The sequence below is a fragment of the Saccostrea echinata genome, unplaced genomic scaffold (assembly GCF_033153115.1).
Source record: "Saccostrea echinata isolate AGI-Se365-2 ecotype Australia unplaced genomic scaffold, CSIRO_AGI_Sech_v1 ptg000040l, whole genome shotgun sequence".
NCBI lineage: Eukaryota > Metazoa > Mollusca > Bivalvia > Ostreida > Ostreidae > Saccostrea > Saccostrea echinata.
This window is the reverse complement of record NW_026889789.1, coordinates 7254395-7270662: the sequence shown is the minus strand read 5'-3', so window position 1 is coordinate 7270662 and position 16268 is coordinate 7254395. Positions and strand designations below refer to the sequence as shown.

General features: G+C 33.2%; 1 protein-coding gene across 6 annotated transcripts in view; it reads left to right on the top strand.

The window, feature by feature from the left end:
- The first annotated feature begins 2178 nt into the window (after positions 1 to 2178).
- Positions 2179 to 16268, top strand: part of LOC133200595 (tubby protein homolog) — a 56899-nt gene continuing 42809 nt past the window's right edge. For 2 of the 6 annotated variants that reach the window (XM_061336390.1, XM_061336388.1), the window contains exon 1: positions 16024 to 16165. In XM_061336390.1, the coding sequence (XP_061192374.1) occupies positions 16113 to 16165 (53 nt within the window). In that variant the 5' untranslated portion in view covers positions 16024 to 16112. Of the gene's footprint in view, positions 2292 to 3245; positions 3378 to 12559; positions 12596 to 16023; positions 16166 to 16268 lie in introns of those variants that run through there. The other 4 variants (XM_061336392.1, XM_061336393.1, XM_061336389.1 and 1 more) reach the window with 3 other exon arrangements.

Here is a 16268-nt window from a genome sequence, read left to right as displayed (position 1 = left end):
CTCTCTCTCTCTCTCTCTCTCTCTCTCTCTCTCATAAAGAGTTTGTAATATAATGCAAAGTCGACTGCACAGTGTATGAGACTTTATATAAGTTTTCATGAACAGAAACGTTCAAGATCAAGAAAAAAAATCTAATCCCTATAAGATATATGTAAAGATAAATTATCAAGATCGGTTGCCCCTTCCCTAGACAAGTTTATATAAAAAAAAAAAATCAGGAGTCTGAGCTTTGTTCAATGTGAGGTTGCAATGGTCGAAATTCAAACTTGTTAAATTTATGCAACTATTCATCATACAATCACACAGCGAAATTACATGTACGTTAAGTTACAGTATCTAAAGACAGGGCGAAAAGAAGTCGTCTCTTTATTATGATTTTTTTAATGAATTTGCAACTAAATAAATGAAAATGCAACTAAATATCAGTGTTTTTTTTGAATTGAAGCATAAAATTGGGTAACCAGAAGATAATGTCTGTGTAAACAAAAAGTCAATTTTCATTTCGGTACTTGCAAACGTAAATTTATAGAGTCTAAGACACTCAATTTGTAGACACATTAATATTTCAAGTTGATTTATCGGTTAAATGTATTTTATACCAAAGATAGTGATGTTATTCTTTTCATCATATCATGATTATAATTAATTTAAAAAATCCTTATCTTCAACAATAAAGCCATGATTAGGCATATACATGTATTAATTCACATGCATCAGTATACTTAGAGCAAATTTTAATTTATTTAAGTAAAGTGTGTGGTCATAATATTAGGTCAAAAATTTTCATTGCGAAAAAGAAAAAAAAAATCTTTGAAATCTTCTGAAGAACTGCAGGGCAAAAATGAAACGTGAGCGTTGTGGCCCCTAAGCCTCTTGTTTAAAGCTCATCTGAGCTTTTCTGATCCTATTTTTTCCACCGTCCGTCCGCTCATCTAGCTGTCCGTATGTCTGTAAACTTTACACATTTTCCACTTCTCGAGAACCACTGAGCTAATTTTTACCAAAGTTGGCACAAAATATATTTTGGTAAAGGGAAATCAAAATTATAAACATGAAAGTCCAACTCTCAATATAAGTACACATAACCAAGAAAGGACAAAAATTGGGTGGGGTCATTTAAAAAAAATCATCTTCTCAAGAACCACTGGGCCAGAAAATTTTAAACCTATCTCCTCCTTTCTCCTTTCCCCGCGTCTATGGTTAATGCTATACTATTTTTTTTTAGGAGAGGTTTCCATTGTCCAGATACCAATGATAATGACAAAAGTCAAGTTGTTGTTTTGGGATTTTTATTCGCTCGATCGATCTAAACTGATTTCCTTTTCGGTGGTGGGGTGGATGGGGAGTAATTAAGTGTACATATGTACATGCATAATTACTTTTAAAAATCATAGGCACTCCCCATCTTAATTGTTAAAAAAATATATACCTACTATAGTAGGTATATATTTTTTTAACAATTAAGATGGGGAGTGCCTATGTTAAAAATATCAAACTCGAATATTCTTTGATAAGCATAATAAAATTTCTTTATGGGCAAGTTATCTCCTACTTTCTTTCATAAAAATGATTCGTTCTTGAAAACTTGCGAGGGGTCCGGGTTTTTTTTTTGGGGGGGGGGGGCATTAAGTTATTTTTTAATTACTAGGGGGACCTTAATCCCTCCCCCGAAGGACTCACAACTGGTATATCCTTCAAGAGGGTTGACTTTAAAGTAATTTTTTAACAGCCTACATGTATACACAGTTATTTTTATATCTAAATCATGTGATCATGCACCGTATTATAATTATCGTATTTATTTCAGTATATGCATATATTACATCCATATGGCTCAACAAACGTCGGAACACAACATACATGTACAATCACATGAAGCATAATAAAAATGTTAGGGATGAATGCTACACCAGATTTTTATTGAATGGATCTTTAATTTAGGACAACACATTATCTTTTATTAATTTTTATAAATTTTTTTTATTTAAAAAATTAAACTACCTGACTTTATTACATATTATGCATTTATATTAATAAAAGCAAATTCTAAACTCAAAAGCATCTCATTTGCAAATAAAACATTTTTTCTTTCGCATTTTCTCCGAGAATCGTGTAAAACATTCTCATCGACATCATTAGAGTTATTTCCCCTTATCGGATGTCAATGTCGTATCCAATCAAAACAATTATTATTCGACACCGCGAACCTGTTCATACACAGAAGAAAGAGAAATACCTGAGTGACCTGCATACCTGAGTAGCTTTTTACGGGGAATTTGTCGGAGTATTGGGTAGGTTTTAGAAGATCTTAGGGTGTTATCACTTACATTTTTGCACAAATTCAACATGTGCTTGTTGAAACAAAGGAAATAAATTTACTGCGTGTCATTATTGACATTAGCGAATTGTTTACAGTCACTATATAATTTGTCATTCATTCTCTGACTGTACAAATCAAATCTTGTTCTTTGTTTTCTGTTTATTGTGTTTGTTTTGACATTTTTTTATCATTCCATTAGAAAAACAACAAATTGTGGTGAAAGGTGCACCAGAATTTGGATCTCTTTTGCATTAATGCATTATGTAGGCCTATATATAACTTAAATGAGGACTTTAATACTGTTAATTGTTTAAAATGACCTTTTAATTTTTGCTACATATACTTGGGATATTTTATACAGATATATTATAAGCAAACGCAAAACGGAAACCTTTTGACATGAATACAACGTAGATTTTTTGTCATATCTCGAGCTACTTTTAATTCTTAGATTTTTTAAAAGATTCACTAGGATATTGTTAGTAAAGATGGACTTGATGCGTATCTTAGATCAAAATTATATAGTCCCTAAATAACATTAAATCATACTTATGACAGACATATAAACAGATTTTCAAAGCATTTCAGTGTGGATATAAAGTTGTAATTATATAATTACAAATTTTTATGACTTAATTTTCACTCGATCTACATTTCTGTTACGGTTATAGAAACATATGAGTTGTCTGAATTTTCACCTCGATATACCACTGTAATATATTTTAATTATCACTAAACCTTGAATTTCATATTGCATTTGAGTAATTTTGGTTTTGTGAAATGAATGCATGATATATACTACCTTTAGTATGATTCTGTGGAGGCGTCAGTCCAAATATTCTGCCAAGCCGAATCACAGCTGAGATTAGTTCTAAAGTAAAAGAATAGGTGATTAACCATACTCAATAATATCTCTTTTTTTCAGCTTTCTGTACTGCAGGTTTCAACTTGACCACAGGCTGAAATGATCAAATTCTGAAAACAAGCAGAGCTATATTTTCCCACCATTTCACACTGAATCCAAAACGCAGCATACTTTTTCCTGATTTAACAAAAGGTATGTTGCAAAATGCCAACTATTATATTCAAAGAGTTATAAACAGTTTCAGAATCAATTTGGAGTTGGAATTATATGTAATCATGGTAATTTAAGACTGATGGAGGCAATTAAAATACATGAAAAGTATATGCACTTGCTAGGCTGCAGATATAGTTTTGATTTTTATTTATGGTATTTTCCATAATCATGGTGATTTTATCTGTAAATCATAATAGTAACAGTAATTCAGATGATCAGCAGATCACTTATTCAGTGCAGGAGGGCTAAGACGAGGAGGAATTAGACAAATAAACTGAGGAGGAAAACAGCCCTTTCTCTCATTTCATATTCAATATTGAAAGAATTATAGCTGCAACATATATATCAATGGAGTCAATTATGAGAATTTGTGATTGTGTTTGTCCATGAAAATTTGTGTCGCTCTGTGTGTAGGTACGTCTCTCTTGACAAGTTTGAATATATTTATGTTGTCTTTGCCAAAAAATTAATTTAAGATAATGAAATCAACATTAAAGAGAATATTTTTAGCTAGAAAGCAAGAATTTTACCATGTTTACCATGCGTTACATTTAATGTACAGTATTTGAAGGAGGAAGGGAGTGTCAACCAGAAACCAAATCATTGATTAATTATATAAATGCATGGACAAAGAAAGTTTAGATAGATATGTGTGCCAGGTCCCATTTGATATGAAAATTCCAGAGATATGTATAAAAAGCATGCATAGTTGGGTAATTTGCCAAGATCTTATTTTAATGGGAAGTTCATTAAGGTAAAATTATTCTGAAAATGGTGACACGCAATATTATGCTGTTAGACTGTGTCACACTGATAAAATTATTTAGTTTAAGTTTTAACAAGCTAGGTTTCATTGTTAACAAACAGACATAAACTGGAAATTTCATTAACTTTATAAGCACTAAATGGGGTGAAATTATGACTGCTCAGGTTGATGTTGGAGGGTGTGTTTCTCTTTTCTGTATCAGTTTTGTGTTACTTTACACAGCAAGCATTGTTTTAAGACACACATGCCATATGTGACCATGACCCTGTATATTGTACATTGATGTATTCAGAATTTGGGTACTATATAGTTACCAGTAGTTTGATTTTTCGTAGTGATATGATTTTTACCCTTTCCAGTAAATCTTTTCATTTTACTCAAATAAAGTTTACATTCTAATCAAGTCCATTTTTTTTTTATTGTGTAGTACGTTTTTGAAATGTTTAAAATAAGATCACATTGAATATTCTTGAAAGTAGAGATTATAACTTGTATTTTTTCATAGATTTATTTCAATTGGTGAATCAATTAAAGGTGTATTTTGATGGAAAGAATGAATTATTAATTTTGCAAAGTAAAATCACTACAGTACCCATCAAAGTATACATTATTTCAGCAATTCTTTTGAAGAAATAGTGGTGCCAATTTTTATGGTGAAGAGAATGTCAAATTTTCTCAAAGTCCCCAAAACATTTTGTTATAGTGTAAAGAGGGTTTTCAAGAGGAAGAAAAGGCTTGGCTTACAAATTTCAACTTAATTAATAATTGAAAAATCAATTGCATACATTGATACATATAATTTCGATCGACTTTTTCCTGTTTATGTATTTAAATGGTACAAATTCTGACCAAGAATTTCAGTAGAAAGATGCACATACAGTTGAAGTGTAATAAGTTTATCCTCTTGAATGTGTATTTTAAATAAGGCTCTAAACAATTTATTTATTTCAGAATTCATTATATTAATTTGTTTAGCTATAGGCCATCTTTGAAAAAAAAAAAAATGCATGCCATCTCCCAACTCAGGGTAAAATAATTGGGTAGGTAGGGCATAATTTTATTAAATTCAAAAACACATGCAAATGTGAAGTTAAAGCAGTAAATAATGATTAAAAAAAAAAAATTGTTTCCTGTAGGTCAAAAAAAGTTTTGAGTCGGGCCGTTTTTAGGGGTGAAACGATACACCTCCTTCGGTTCGATATGTATTGTATAATTTTGTCTCGGTACGGTTATTCTCAATACAATACATTTTGATAGAAGGAAACAAATTCAACCTTGTTTTATGCTTTCTTTTACTAAATCTAATCACTTAATTTACGAATTTTTATTTGCAAATTGACTAGAAGAAATTGATTAAATTTTTTGACTGTCAAAAATTATTTTACAAACTATCAGTCATCAAAAATTTACGTTTTCTATACTCATTTATACTGAGTAACTTGTTTTACCTTATGCCAAACCCGACTGAATAACGATCCCGACCGAAAAATGAACCGAACCGAAAATTAGAGATTTTGCACTGTGTATCAAACCGAGTAAAAATACCGCGGTGAATCGATACGGGGTGAACCGTTTCACTCCTAGCCGTTTTTAGATAGTTGGTCGGGAGAAGGCAAAGAACCATTTTTTAAAGATGGCCTTACATAGAAAGTTAAACATACTAGAGTGCAATATACATTGTACATAATTAAAATGTGCTGCAAAATTAACATAGCCCTACAATGGGAAACTGATTGATATATTACATTTTCGTAAATTGCTAAGCAGATACCATACTAGAGTTATCCTTCTTTGATTTCCTTTTGGGATGATGCATGCATAATACTCTGTTCATTCACTGAGTATAAGCTAGTGTCTAACATTACCCTAGAAGAATAAGCCACAACTTTTAAAATCATTTCGTGTATTGTGTAAGGTTGTAATAAAAACTACACATGATCACCATTTGAGCCTTGCATGTTTGATTTACAAATCTGCCCTGAAATACCCCCATTTTATATGTTCCAAGACTCACTCGATATATTTTTAAAATAAATATTGTTATATGCTTCTAAATGGGTGGTTCTCCTAATTAAAAGTATATCACGTGAACGTGTTCCCAAAGGTATTGAAATTAATATACAACTAGATGCTGTCATGAGACAGTAATACCCGCACTAAGGTGTTTGCCTCTAAATGCACACTCCTTCATATTGGGCTTACCAAGGAAAAAGTCCAAATAATTCTATAATTTACACAGTACATGTATTCGTCAAATCGAGCATAAAATGCTCAGGTGACCATGTGACCCATGAACCTCTTATACGCATTTCATATACTTAATTCATTACCAGTCTGAAATATCAGAATTTAATTAATGTTGTAAATTAGGTTTTAATAAAAAGGGGGGGGGGGGATATAAATTTTTGGCCCATAATTGGAACTTTTTAAATTAAATTTATCTTCTCAACAACAAATAATATTATTTTAGTACAAAGCGTTTTTGATGAATTTATCAAAATGTGCAAACTTTTTTTAGTATTTGATTAGGCAAAAACCTCCTTGAAAAGCCATACCCAATCAATTTATATGTGTCCCCCCCCCCCCCCCCCCCCCAATACACACACACACAATTTGCCTGTTTTTGGAAATAGGCCTAGATGGCAAAGTTATGTTAAAACATCGTTTGTTATGATAATTTAAAATTTGTTCTTGTACTGTACATGTATGTGAACACCTTTTTGAAAATTTCTACATCACATTGGGCTTGCGTCACCCTACCAGTACTAGTACTAGTTTTACCATTATCATTTTTAGATTGCACATGCCATGTGACATGGTGCAGTGTTACATGTATATCAGTGGAAATTAATTCATTTTGTGTTTTAATTGGATTATATTTCATGAAGTTGACAGGACCTATGACAGTCGGTAAGTACAAGTTTAAGTATAGATTGGGGTAAAATAAACCAAAATGCAAATGGTTAGGTTAAAGTTTAAAAAGGATCAAAGATCATCGGCAATCTCCTATGCAGAGTTGTCGTTCGTTTCTCTCTCAGACACTGAATGTATGAGCCGATCGTAGAGAGTGGATCATCGATGCCACAATAGATGAATTTCACATTCTGAAGAGTTATCTCCCGTTGTCGACATTACATTCAGTTACAGGCATAGATCCGGGAATTTTTTTCCGGGGGGAGGGGGGTCCACACCTCGGTCCAAAAAAATTCCAGCCCAGAATTTTCTGAGGAGCAAAATAAAAAACAAACAAACAAACAAACAAAATAAAAACAATGATGGTGGGGTCCATGTTTTTAAAGGGGGAGGGCATCCAAAGTCATTTTTTATTTGCTTCTGTAAATCAGTATATAGTCCTATTTAAATAACTCTGCAAATTCCAGGGGGGGGGGGGGGGGGGGGGGTTCCAATCTCCCTAGCCGCTCCCTGTCCCTGAAATGACAAATGATCATGCGACTCCTAAATAGTAGAAAATTCTTCCATTTGACTAGACATAATTTTGTTTCTTGTGTTATTATGTTATGTACATCTAATGGTTTAAGGTTATGAACCCTTGAGGTCATCCCCACTCTCTTGTTCATAATATGACTACATCAAATTAAATAGAAGTGCATCAATGATAAGATTACTTGACATTTCATTCATGAATTTGGGTCAACCTAGAATTAGGAATGAAAATCATTCAAAGAGATGGACCATTAAACTATTTGTATGTATTCACATTTTTTTTATGTCAAACCAAAGTATTAGACTAGTTTGCATACATGAACAAACTGGGGTCTGGGAAGGGGAAGGGGCAAGGGGAAGGAGTTATCTCTTTACGTCTTAATTAATTGTTGAAAATTCCTAAAATGAATGTTAACCTTAAATCCGACTTGTACGTCTTCATTATTTTTAAGTGGTGGTGTCTCCGTATGAGTGAAAAATTCCCAAGAGGGACATTTAACAACAAACAAACATTAATGACTTAAAAAACACAATATACATGTACATGTTTATTAGTCAATGGATATACTTCTGATCATATCTCTAGTTCTCCCTTGAATCAGAAATGATGATATAAATATTTTAAGAATGATTAAGAGTTGAAAAGGTTGTGCATTTTAAAATTCACTAAGCTCTGTGGTTGAATTAGCTATACCAGTTTAGCTTATTTTGCTACTCAAAGCACCTTGATTAACTATTTTTAATCATACTGTTTCCTGAAATGTGAAGTTTTTTCAACATGGATACAAGTCATACCTTTTCAGCTTCTGAAAACAATTAATGCATGAAAAAAAAACTGCTTTTCAAATACTGTAACTCTTTCCAAGTACTTGTGATCATCAGTTTTTAGCTCACTTGAGTTTTTCTGGTTTTCTGATCACATTTTGTTTGTCATTCATCTGTCCGCCTGTAAACTTTTCACATTTTTGTCTTCTTCACTAGAACCGCCGGGCCAATTTCAACCAACCCAGCCACAAAGCATCTTTGGGTAAAGGGGATTCAAGTTTGTTCAAGTGAAGGGTCACACCCTCTTTCAATGGGGGATAATCAAGAATTAGTGAAAATTTGGTGGTATCATTTTAAAAAAGTCTTATCAAGAACCACTGACTGGGCCCAAAAAGTTGAAACTTTCTTTACATAGACAGTGTAGCTTCAAATTTGTTAAAATTATGACCCACTGGGGTAGGATGGGGCCACATATGGGGATCCAATGATTTACATAGAAAAATGCAGGGGATTTTTTCCATCATAAATCTTCTTCTCATGAATAGCAAGGGCATTATTGTCGTCCGTTTTCACAAAAGGGACCTAGGGGACATTAAATCTCATTTGTCTGTCAGTCTGTCCGTTTGTCAGTCTGTCCGTCTGTCACAATAAATTTAACCTTGGTCATAACTTCTGAATAATAAGAGATAGGGATTTCATATTTCACATGTACATTACCTACAAGAACTTTCTAAACATACCATGATTTTTGAACCCATGACCTTGACCTTGAAGTTTGACCTACTTTTCAAAAAATTTAACATTATTTCAAATGATCATTTTGAAAGAGAAAAGATAGGGCGTTCATATTATACATGTATATTACCTGTGACAAGACCTTTCTAAATATATCATGACTTTTGACTCTGTGACATTGACCTTGAAGTTTAACCTACTTTTCAAAAATGTTATATTTCCTTATAACTTTTGATTGAGAAGAGATAGTACTTTTATATTTGACATGTACATTACCTGTAACAATATGTTTCCAAGCATGCTATGATTTTTTACCCCTTGACCTTGATGTTTTACCTAATTTTCAAAAATTTTAACTTTGGTGATTACTTTTGAATGACATATGATAGGGCGTGCATATTTGAAACAATATGTCATAAATAATGGCATCCCATCCACTAGGACACGGAAAGCAGGGGACCACAATTCTTTGAATTTGCTTGTTAGTCATTTTGATATGGAAACATCCTCATATAGTGTAGATTCAAGTTTTTTATGCCCTGCCATGAATATGGCCGAGGCATATAGTGTTTGTCATGTCCGACTTCAATAAAACGTCATATGCTGATACATACTGATGTAAGCTTTTCAACTGCATCAAAATTTTTGACCTTGAATTTTCCTTTGACCTTGACCTTACTTTTCTTAAATTAGTGTCTAGATCAGTTTTGAATAAACAATTCAAGATATATTTATCAAACTTCATATGCTGATATAATTATACTGTTGAGAGATATCAATTGCATCAACTTTTTTGACCTTGACTTTTCCTTTGACCTTGACCTCACTTTTTTAAATTAGTGTTTAGGCCAAACAAAAAAATATGTGTGGTTCCGGTTACACTTCCAAAAAAATTAGGGTAGGTAGGTAGGGATTTTTTTTTTTTTTTTTTTTTTTTTTTTTTTTTTAACAAAATGATTTTCTTAATTTTTTTTTCTAAATAGTACCTATCACTGCTTTGCAAATGGCATTTAGATGTGGTGTGATAATATACTAGTCAATATTGGTAGGGGACACCTACATGCTAGCTTGCTTTGGATTTAACACTATTAAACACTTGCACTATGTTTTGCAAGGAGGCCGTCATTGCTGAAACTAAAACTTAAACTGGAGCCATTGATGGAAATTGGGGGAAATTCCGGAAAAATATGAAAATTGCCAAAAAAAAGTTTAGGGTCGGGGGTATAAAATAGGGAAGGTCGGGTAACCCGAACCTCACATATTTTTTTATTTGGCCTTATCTACATTTTAAATAAACCATTTTCTGATATTTTTGTTGAACTTCTATGCTAATAGTAAATACATACTGATATAAGTTTTTCAACTGCATCAACATTTTGACCTCAACCTTTCCGTTGACCTTGACCTCTCTTTTCTCAAATAAGTGTTAAGCTCAGTTTTAAATAAATCATTCAAGATATTTTTATCAAACCTAATAGTAATATGCTGATATGTATTAGTGAGAGCTCTTCCACTGCATCAAAAACTTGAAAATGAAAATTCCGAAACCTTACTGCACATCAACATGACACCACCAACCATCTCCCAAAAGACGATTAGGCTACTGTGTAAAATGTAAGAGGAGTTCTGGGAACCAGGGGTTTTTTGCATAAAAAACGTCATTTTTCGACCCCCATTTGACCCCCAGGGTGAAAATGAAAATTCCAAAACCTTACTGCACATCTATAGGACACCACCAACCACCTCCCAGAAGACGATTAGGCTACTGTGTAAAATGTAAGAGGAGTTCTGGGAACCAGGGGCTTTTTGCTTAAAAAACGTCATTTTTTGACCCCCATTTGACCCCCAGGGTGAAAATGAAAATTCCGAAACCTTACTGCACATCTGCAGGACACCACTAACCATCCCCCAAAAGATGATTAGGCTACTGTGTAAAATGTAAGAGGAGTTCAGGGAACCAGGGGCTTTTTGCATAAAAAACGTCATTTTTTGACCCCCATTTGACCCCCAGGGTGAAAATGAAAATTCCGAAACCTTACTGCACATCTACAGGACACCACCAACCATCTCCCAAAAGACGATTAGGCTACTGTGTAAAATGTAAGAGGAGTTCAGGGAACCAGGGGCTTTTTGCATAAAAAACGTCATTTTTTGACCCCCATTTGACCCCCAGGGTGAAAATGAAAATTCCGAAACCTTACTGCACATCTACAGGACACCACCAACCATCTCCCAAAAGACGATTAGGCTACTGTGTAAAATGTAAGAGGAGTTCAGGGAACCAGGGGTTTTTTGCATAAAAAACGTCATTTTTTGACCCCCATTTGACCCCCAGGGTGAAAATGAAAATTCCGAAACCTTACTGCACATCTACAGGACACCACCAACCATCTCCCAAAAGACGATTAGGCTACTGTGTAAAATGTAAGAGGAGTTCAGGGAACCAGGGGCTTTTTGCATAAAAAACGTCATTTTTTGACCCCCATTTGACCCCCAGGGTGAAAATGAAAATTCCGAAACCTTACTGCACATCTACAGGACACCACCAACCATCTCCCAAAAGACGATTAGGCTACTGTGTAAAATGTAAGAGGAGTTCAGGGAACCAGGGGCTTTTTGCATAAAAAACGTCATTTTTCGACCCCCATTTGACCCCCAGGGTGAACATGAAAATTCCGAAACTTTACTGCACATCTACATGACACCACCAAACACCTCCCAAAAGATGATTAGGCTACTGTGTAAAATGTAAGAGGAGTTTGAGAAATAAGAGTGTGACAGACGGACGGACGGACGGACGGACGGACAGACGGACGGACGGACGGACAGACATGAGTAACAACAATATACCCGAACTTTCTTTAGAAAGTGCGGGTATAAATATTAAGCATATAAACCCAGTTTGAACAAAGGATTAGCCACATTAGACGTGTTCTGATCCCAGATTAGTTAGTGACACATTCGGATCTGAAATGCTTGCCCCATTGTAGCATTTAGTAGAACATTAATCTAAAAAGGGCAATAGTGTGGAGTCCATTACATATCAATTGATGAATTTCATTTGGGATATATTATTTTCCATTACAAATCTTTTATCTTTCAAGATTTCATGTTTGCAATGTGCAAGTACTGATTTTTCTTCGGAGCATTAATATATTTGAGTGGATTAAGAAATTTCTCGTGAGTTCTTGGATTAAGACCTTTTGGAATCGACTGGATTTTATCATTGCAGCATATGCACATCCTGGTGATACAGACTTGTGCGTGCTGCAAATCCGATTCAAGTGATGCTTGATCTCTGAAATATTATATCAGTCTACCCTTTGTTTTTATCGTAACTACGCAAGTCTGTTTTAACAGCGGAAATCATTTTCCTCTGAAGACACAACAGACAATTAAGGAAATCTAATTGTTTGCATTAAAAATTCATTGTTTGATATTTTCATCGCAGACAAATCGAAATGTACGCCGGAGTCCCACAGAATGAGTGAGTACTTATGAATAGATTTTCGTAATGTTGTTGCACCTTGTTGTCAGTCGTGTGAACTTCTTGATGTGTGAACTGTTTGCTGTGTTCTTGCACACTCTTTCTAGCAGTTCATGTTCTCACTTGATCATGTGAATAGTGTTCATGAAATTTTGATTGAAAAGCTTGTAATATTTTTTGATAGTTTTAAAAAAAAGCAAAATCCCCTCAATGTCACTAATGCTGCACTGTACTGAAGTTTGCAACCTTGAATGTACATTGATAACTGGCAACTAGAATGCATTGTGTAATTTCTGTATGTTTATAGTCAAACTGTGGTGTTTAACGTTAATTCATTGAATATAATGTTACTTGTCTGATAATGAATTAGCTACATGTAAGGTATACATGTATTTCAGAATTACTTTAAATTTGCTAATGGAAATTAAGTTCTTGAAATCAAATTTTTACCCTGAATGAATTTTGCATGTATTTTCTATATGTACATAAAATTTCTTGTACATTTATTGATTTTTAAATGCTCTTTGAAGTACTTAAGTTTTCAAACATTTCAAGTATTCATCATTAACACCATTAAACCATGATTAAAAGACACATATTAGCAAACACGAACAAGTTAAGTAATAAACTTTTTGTCTAAGTTGTGAACCAACTAAGTTTACATGTACTTAAATAGGATACAGACTTAATATTAAAATCTTGTGATCATTGATCCAAATCCATTGTTACAAATTAAAAAGGGTGAAACTAATCATATCGATGGATCAGATAGATTAGTAAAATTTTAAAAGTTCAAAATTATATAAGTACTTTAAAAACAGTGTAGATGTACTAGTTGTCCTTTTTAGTTGTTCACTTTACTATTCTGGATGTGCATCACATAACATGAACATGCACAAGTTAGTACCTGACTCGCAGTTGTGAAAACATGCTCAATTTGTTTAGTGTTTGGATTTTATGGCAATTACCTGTGCTTGCATTTTGAAATGACTCATATATATGTGTTAAAGCTAAAATAAAGATCTTTACTGTAACAGTTATATGAAGTGATTATTTGTGACTGAACTTTAATTTAAGACGAAACCACAGTTATTTAAATCATTTCAAATACAGCTGTTCTAGTTTACATGGTTTATGAATACATTGATTTGAAATTTTAACATATACATGTACGGTCAAGAAATGACACTATGCAGATACTCTTTAGAAATGTTTCAATTTTCAGGATTTAAACTCAAGTTTTCATGGAAAAAGTAGATTGTGTTGCAGATCGATGCATAAAATTAGAATTAATTGCACAACACAATCCTTTTCACAAATTTAATTGAACTTCTAAATGTTTTGTGATTAAATTCTACAATGATTTGAACACTTTGTGAAACTCTCTCAAGCATGTACGTTTGGCATTAAAATTAACCAGGTATTTGAATGAATATTGCAATATTTTCAGGTAAATTATACTTCATATTTGAGAACTTTTTTTTTCTCAGTAAATTGACTTCAGTTTCTATGAATTATAGAAAAAAAATTATAACAATTTAATGCGTTGATCTAAACGTGGCAGGTTCTTAGTTTTTTCAGAAGTTTGGAAACAAGATTTAATTAAAAAACATATTATAATAAATTAAGAATATATAAATAAATGAGACATTACACTTTGGAACTTGGTTAAAAAGTCACTATTTTCCTGTAAATAAGAAAAGACTGAGTGGTGATCCCTTCTGAATTCATCATCATGTCTTCATTAATCTGAAAGACAGTTCAACAAAGTCTTAGGAAATCTTTATTGATTGCTCATAGAGAGAAGTCTTTGCACAGGAAAAGTCGCAGACAGCTCTGATTTAATTCTCTTACTAATGGTCACATGTGGAGTACTGAATTAATGTGATTACCATGAGTTAATTGCTAGAAATCTTTATTGATCAGATTTGTCAGGTACCTGCATGCATGGGGATCCTGGGTTGTCCTTTTTTTTTTTTTTTTTAATCCAAAATTCAACTTTGTTTGATAAAGGATGTAATATTATAGTTGGTTTTATTGATTGTAAACTGATCAAGGAAAAGCAAAGAACATGGTTTTACTTCATTTTCTAAAATTCATAAAGTTTAGAAATAATGTCATGTTTGTTGTTTGTCCAATATCTTGATTTTTAATGGAGTTAGTATGGATATTCTGTTTGATAATCTAGCTCTTTCCTTTTGTCATAATATCTGTAGAACTGTTTATAGACTCAATCATGTTTGTTTATAGGTCAGGTCAAGGTCAGTACATACATGTACTCTGAGGTCAAGGTCAAAAATGAATTCGTCACTGCATTGTTTCACAAAAATGTATTTTGGGAAGATATCACACTAATAAAAGCATGTAATTGCACATCAAATGATTCATTAATGGAATCCAAGACTTCTTGCCATAAAAGTAAATTATGAATTTGCAAGTTTCTTGAACCTCATTTTTCATTGCATCTTGTATTTCAATAGCAATTTTCTGAGCACTACTGAGTAAATCCTTTCAACCTTAATTGAACTCCAAAATGGATTCGTGATTACAACTGAATTTCCAGTGGGAAGATTTAAGGTAGCCATACCTTATATTAATATTAAGCTAGCTGGTACGTACGAGGTGTTTTGTTGACTGTTCACAGTTTTCCATTATTGCAATTAATTGATTGCTAGACATCATTGTATCTCACACAACAGTAATATACTCATGGGATTCCTTCACCAAAACCCTCTACCAAATAGGTGTGATTCATTAAGATATACAATTTGAAAACTGTTAAACACATGTATATGATACAGTTCAGTGCAATATTTATTCCAGGCCATTAAATGACATGCCACAAGGGAGGGGATGTTTTTGTTCATCAAGGTAATATGGATTTTAAATGTACTAGGGTACACATCAAATATAGCATGTGGGTTTCAACATCTATTGTTCCAACTGTGATTACAAAGAACTTTGGAACTATAGATATATATATTGCAAAATGTAATTTCTGGCAAAGAGTAGGTGTAATTGCATAATATTGTCTGGGTACATTACAAGCTTCTTTAATATTAATGCAGGGCTCTAAGTGGAATTGACTTTTCCAACCAATGTGCCTTAATACAGCAGTTGTCTGTATCAATGATTAAAAGATTGGACAGGTGGATCAATAGATTTTTCCCTTTATCCACAGCTCTTCTAATTGAAATGATTATTACCAGGTCAGGTGTTTACACCCTGTTATATAGCCGCTGTGTCAATATCAAGGAACAAGCCCGATCTCTCCTCCACGTCGACGATTTAAAGGTCTGACGATTCCTGTCATATAGGAGGCTTGTAAAAGCCTGTTGATAACGAAAGAGCGTCACAAAAACAAGATGGCCGCCAGTGTCTGTAAACATCTCTCTAGCACTTCCTGATATACAGGGAGATTCTGTGAAATCTGTTTTCTGTGTCCAAGATTTATTTCATTGTGTGTGTGTGATTCTGTAACCGGTGTTGATCACTGGTGACGCTGGGCAGTGCAATCATGGAGCCAAGTTATAAGATGGGAAAATACAGTCCAAACCACTTACTGGAACAGTAAGCTATTAAAGAATTATTTTTAAATTTTTGCCTTAAATGTTATAGATGAGATGATTGTGAAATTTTATTTAAATTCAGGAAGTTGTTTGTTGCCAAAGGA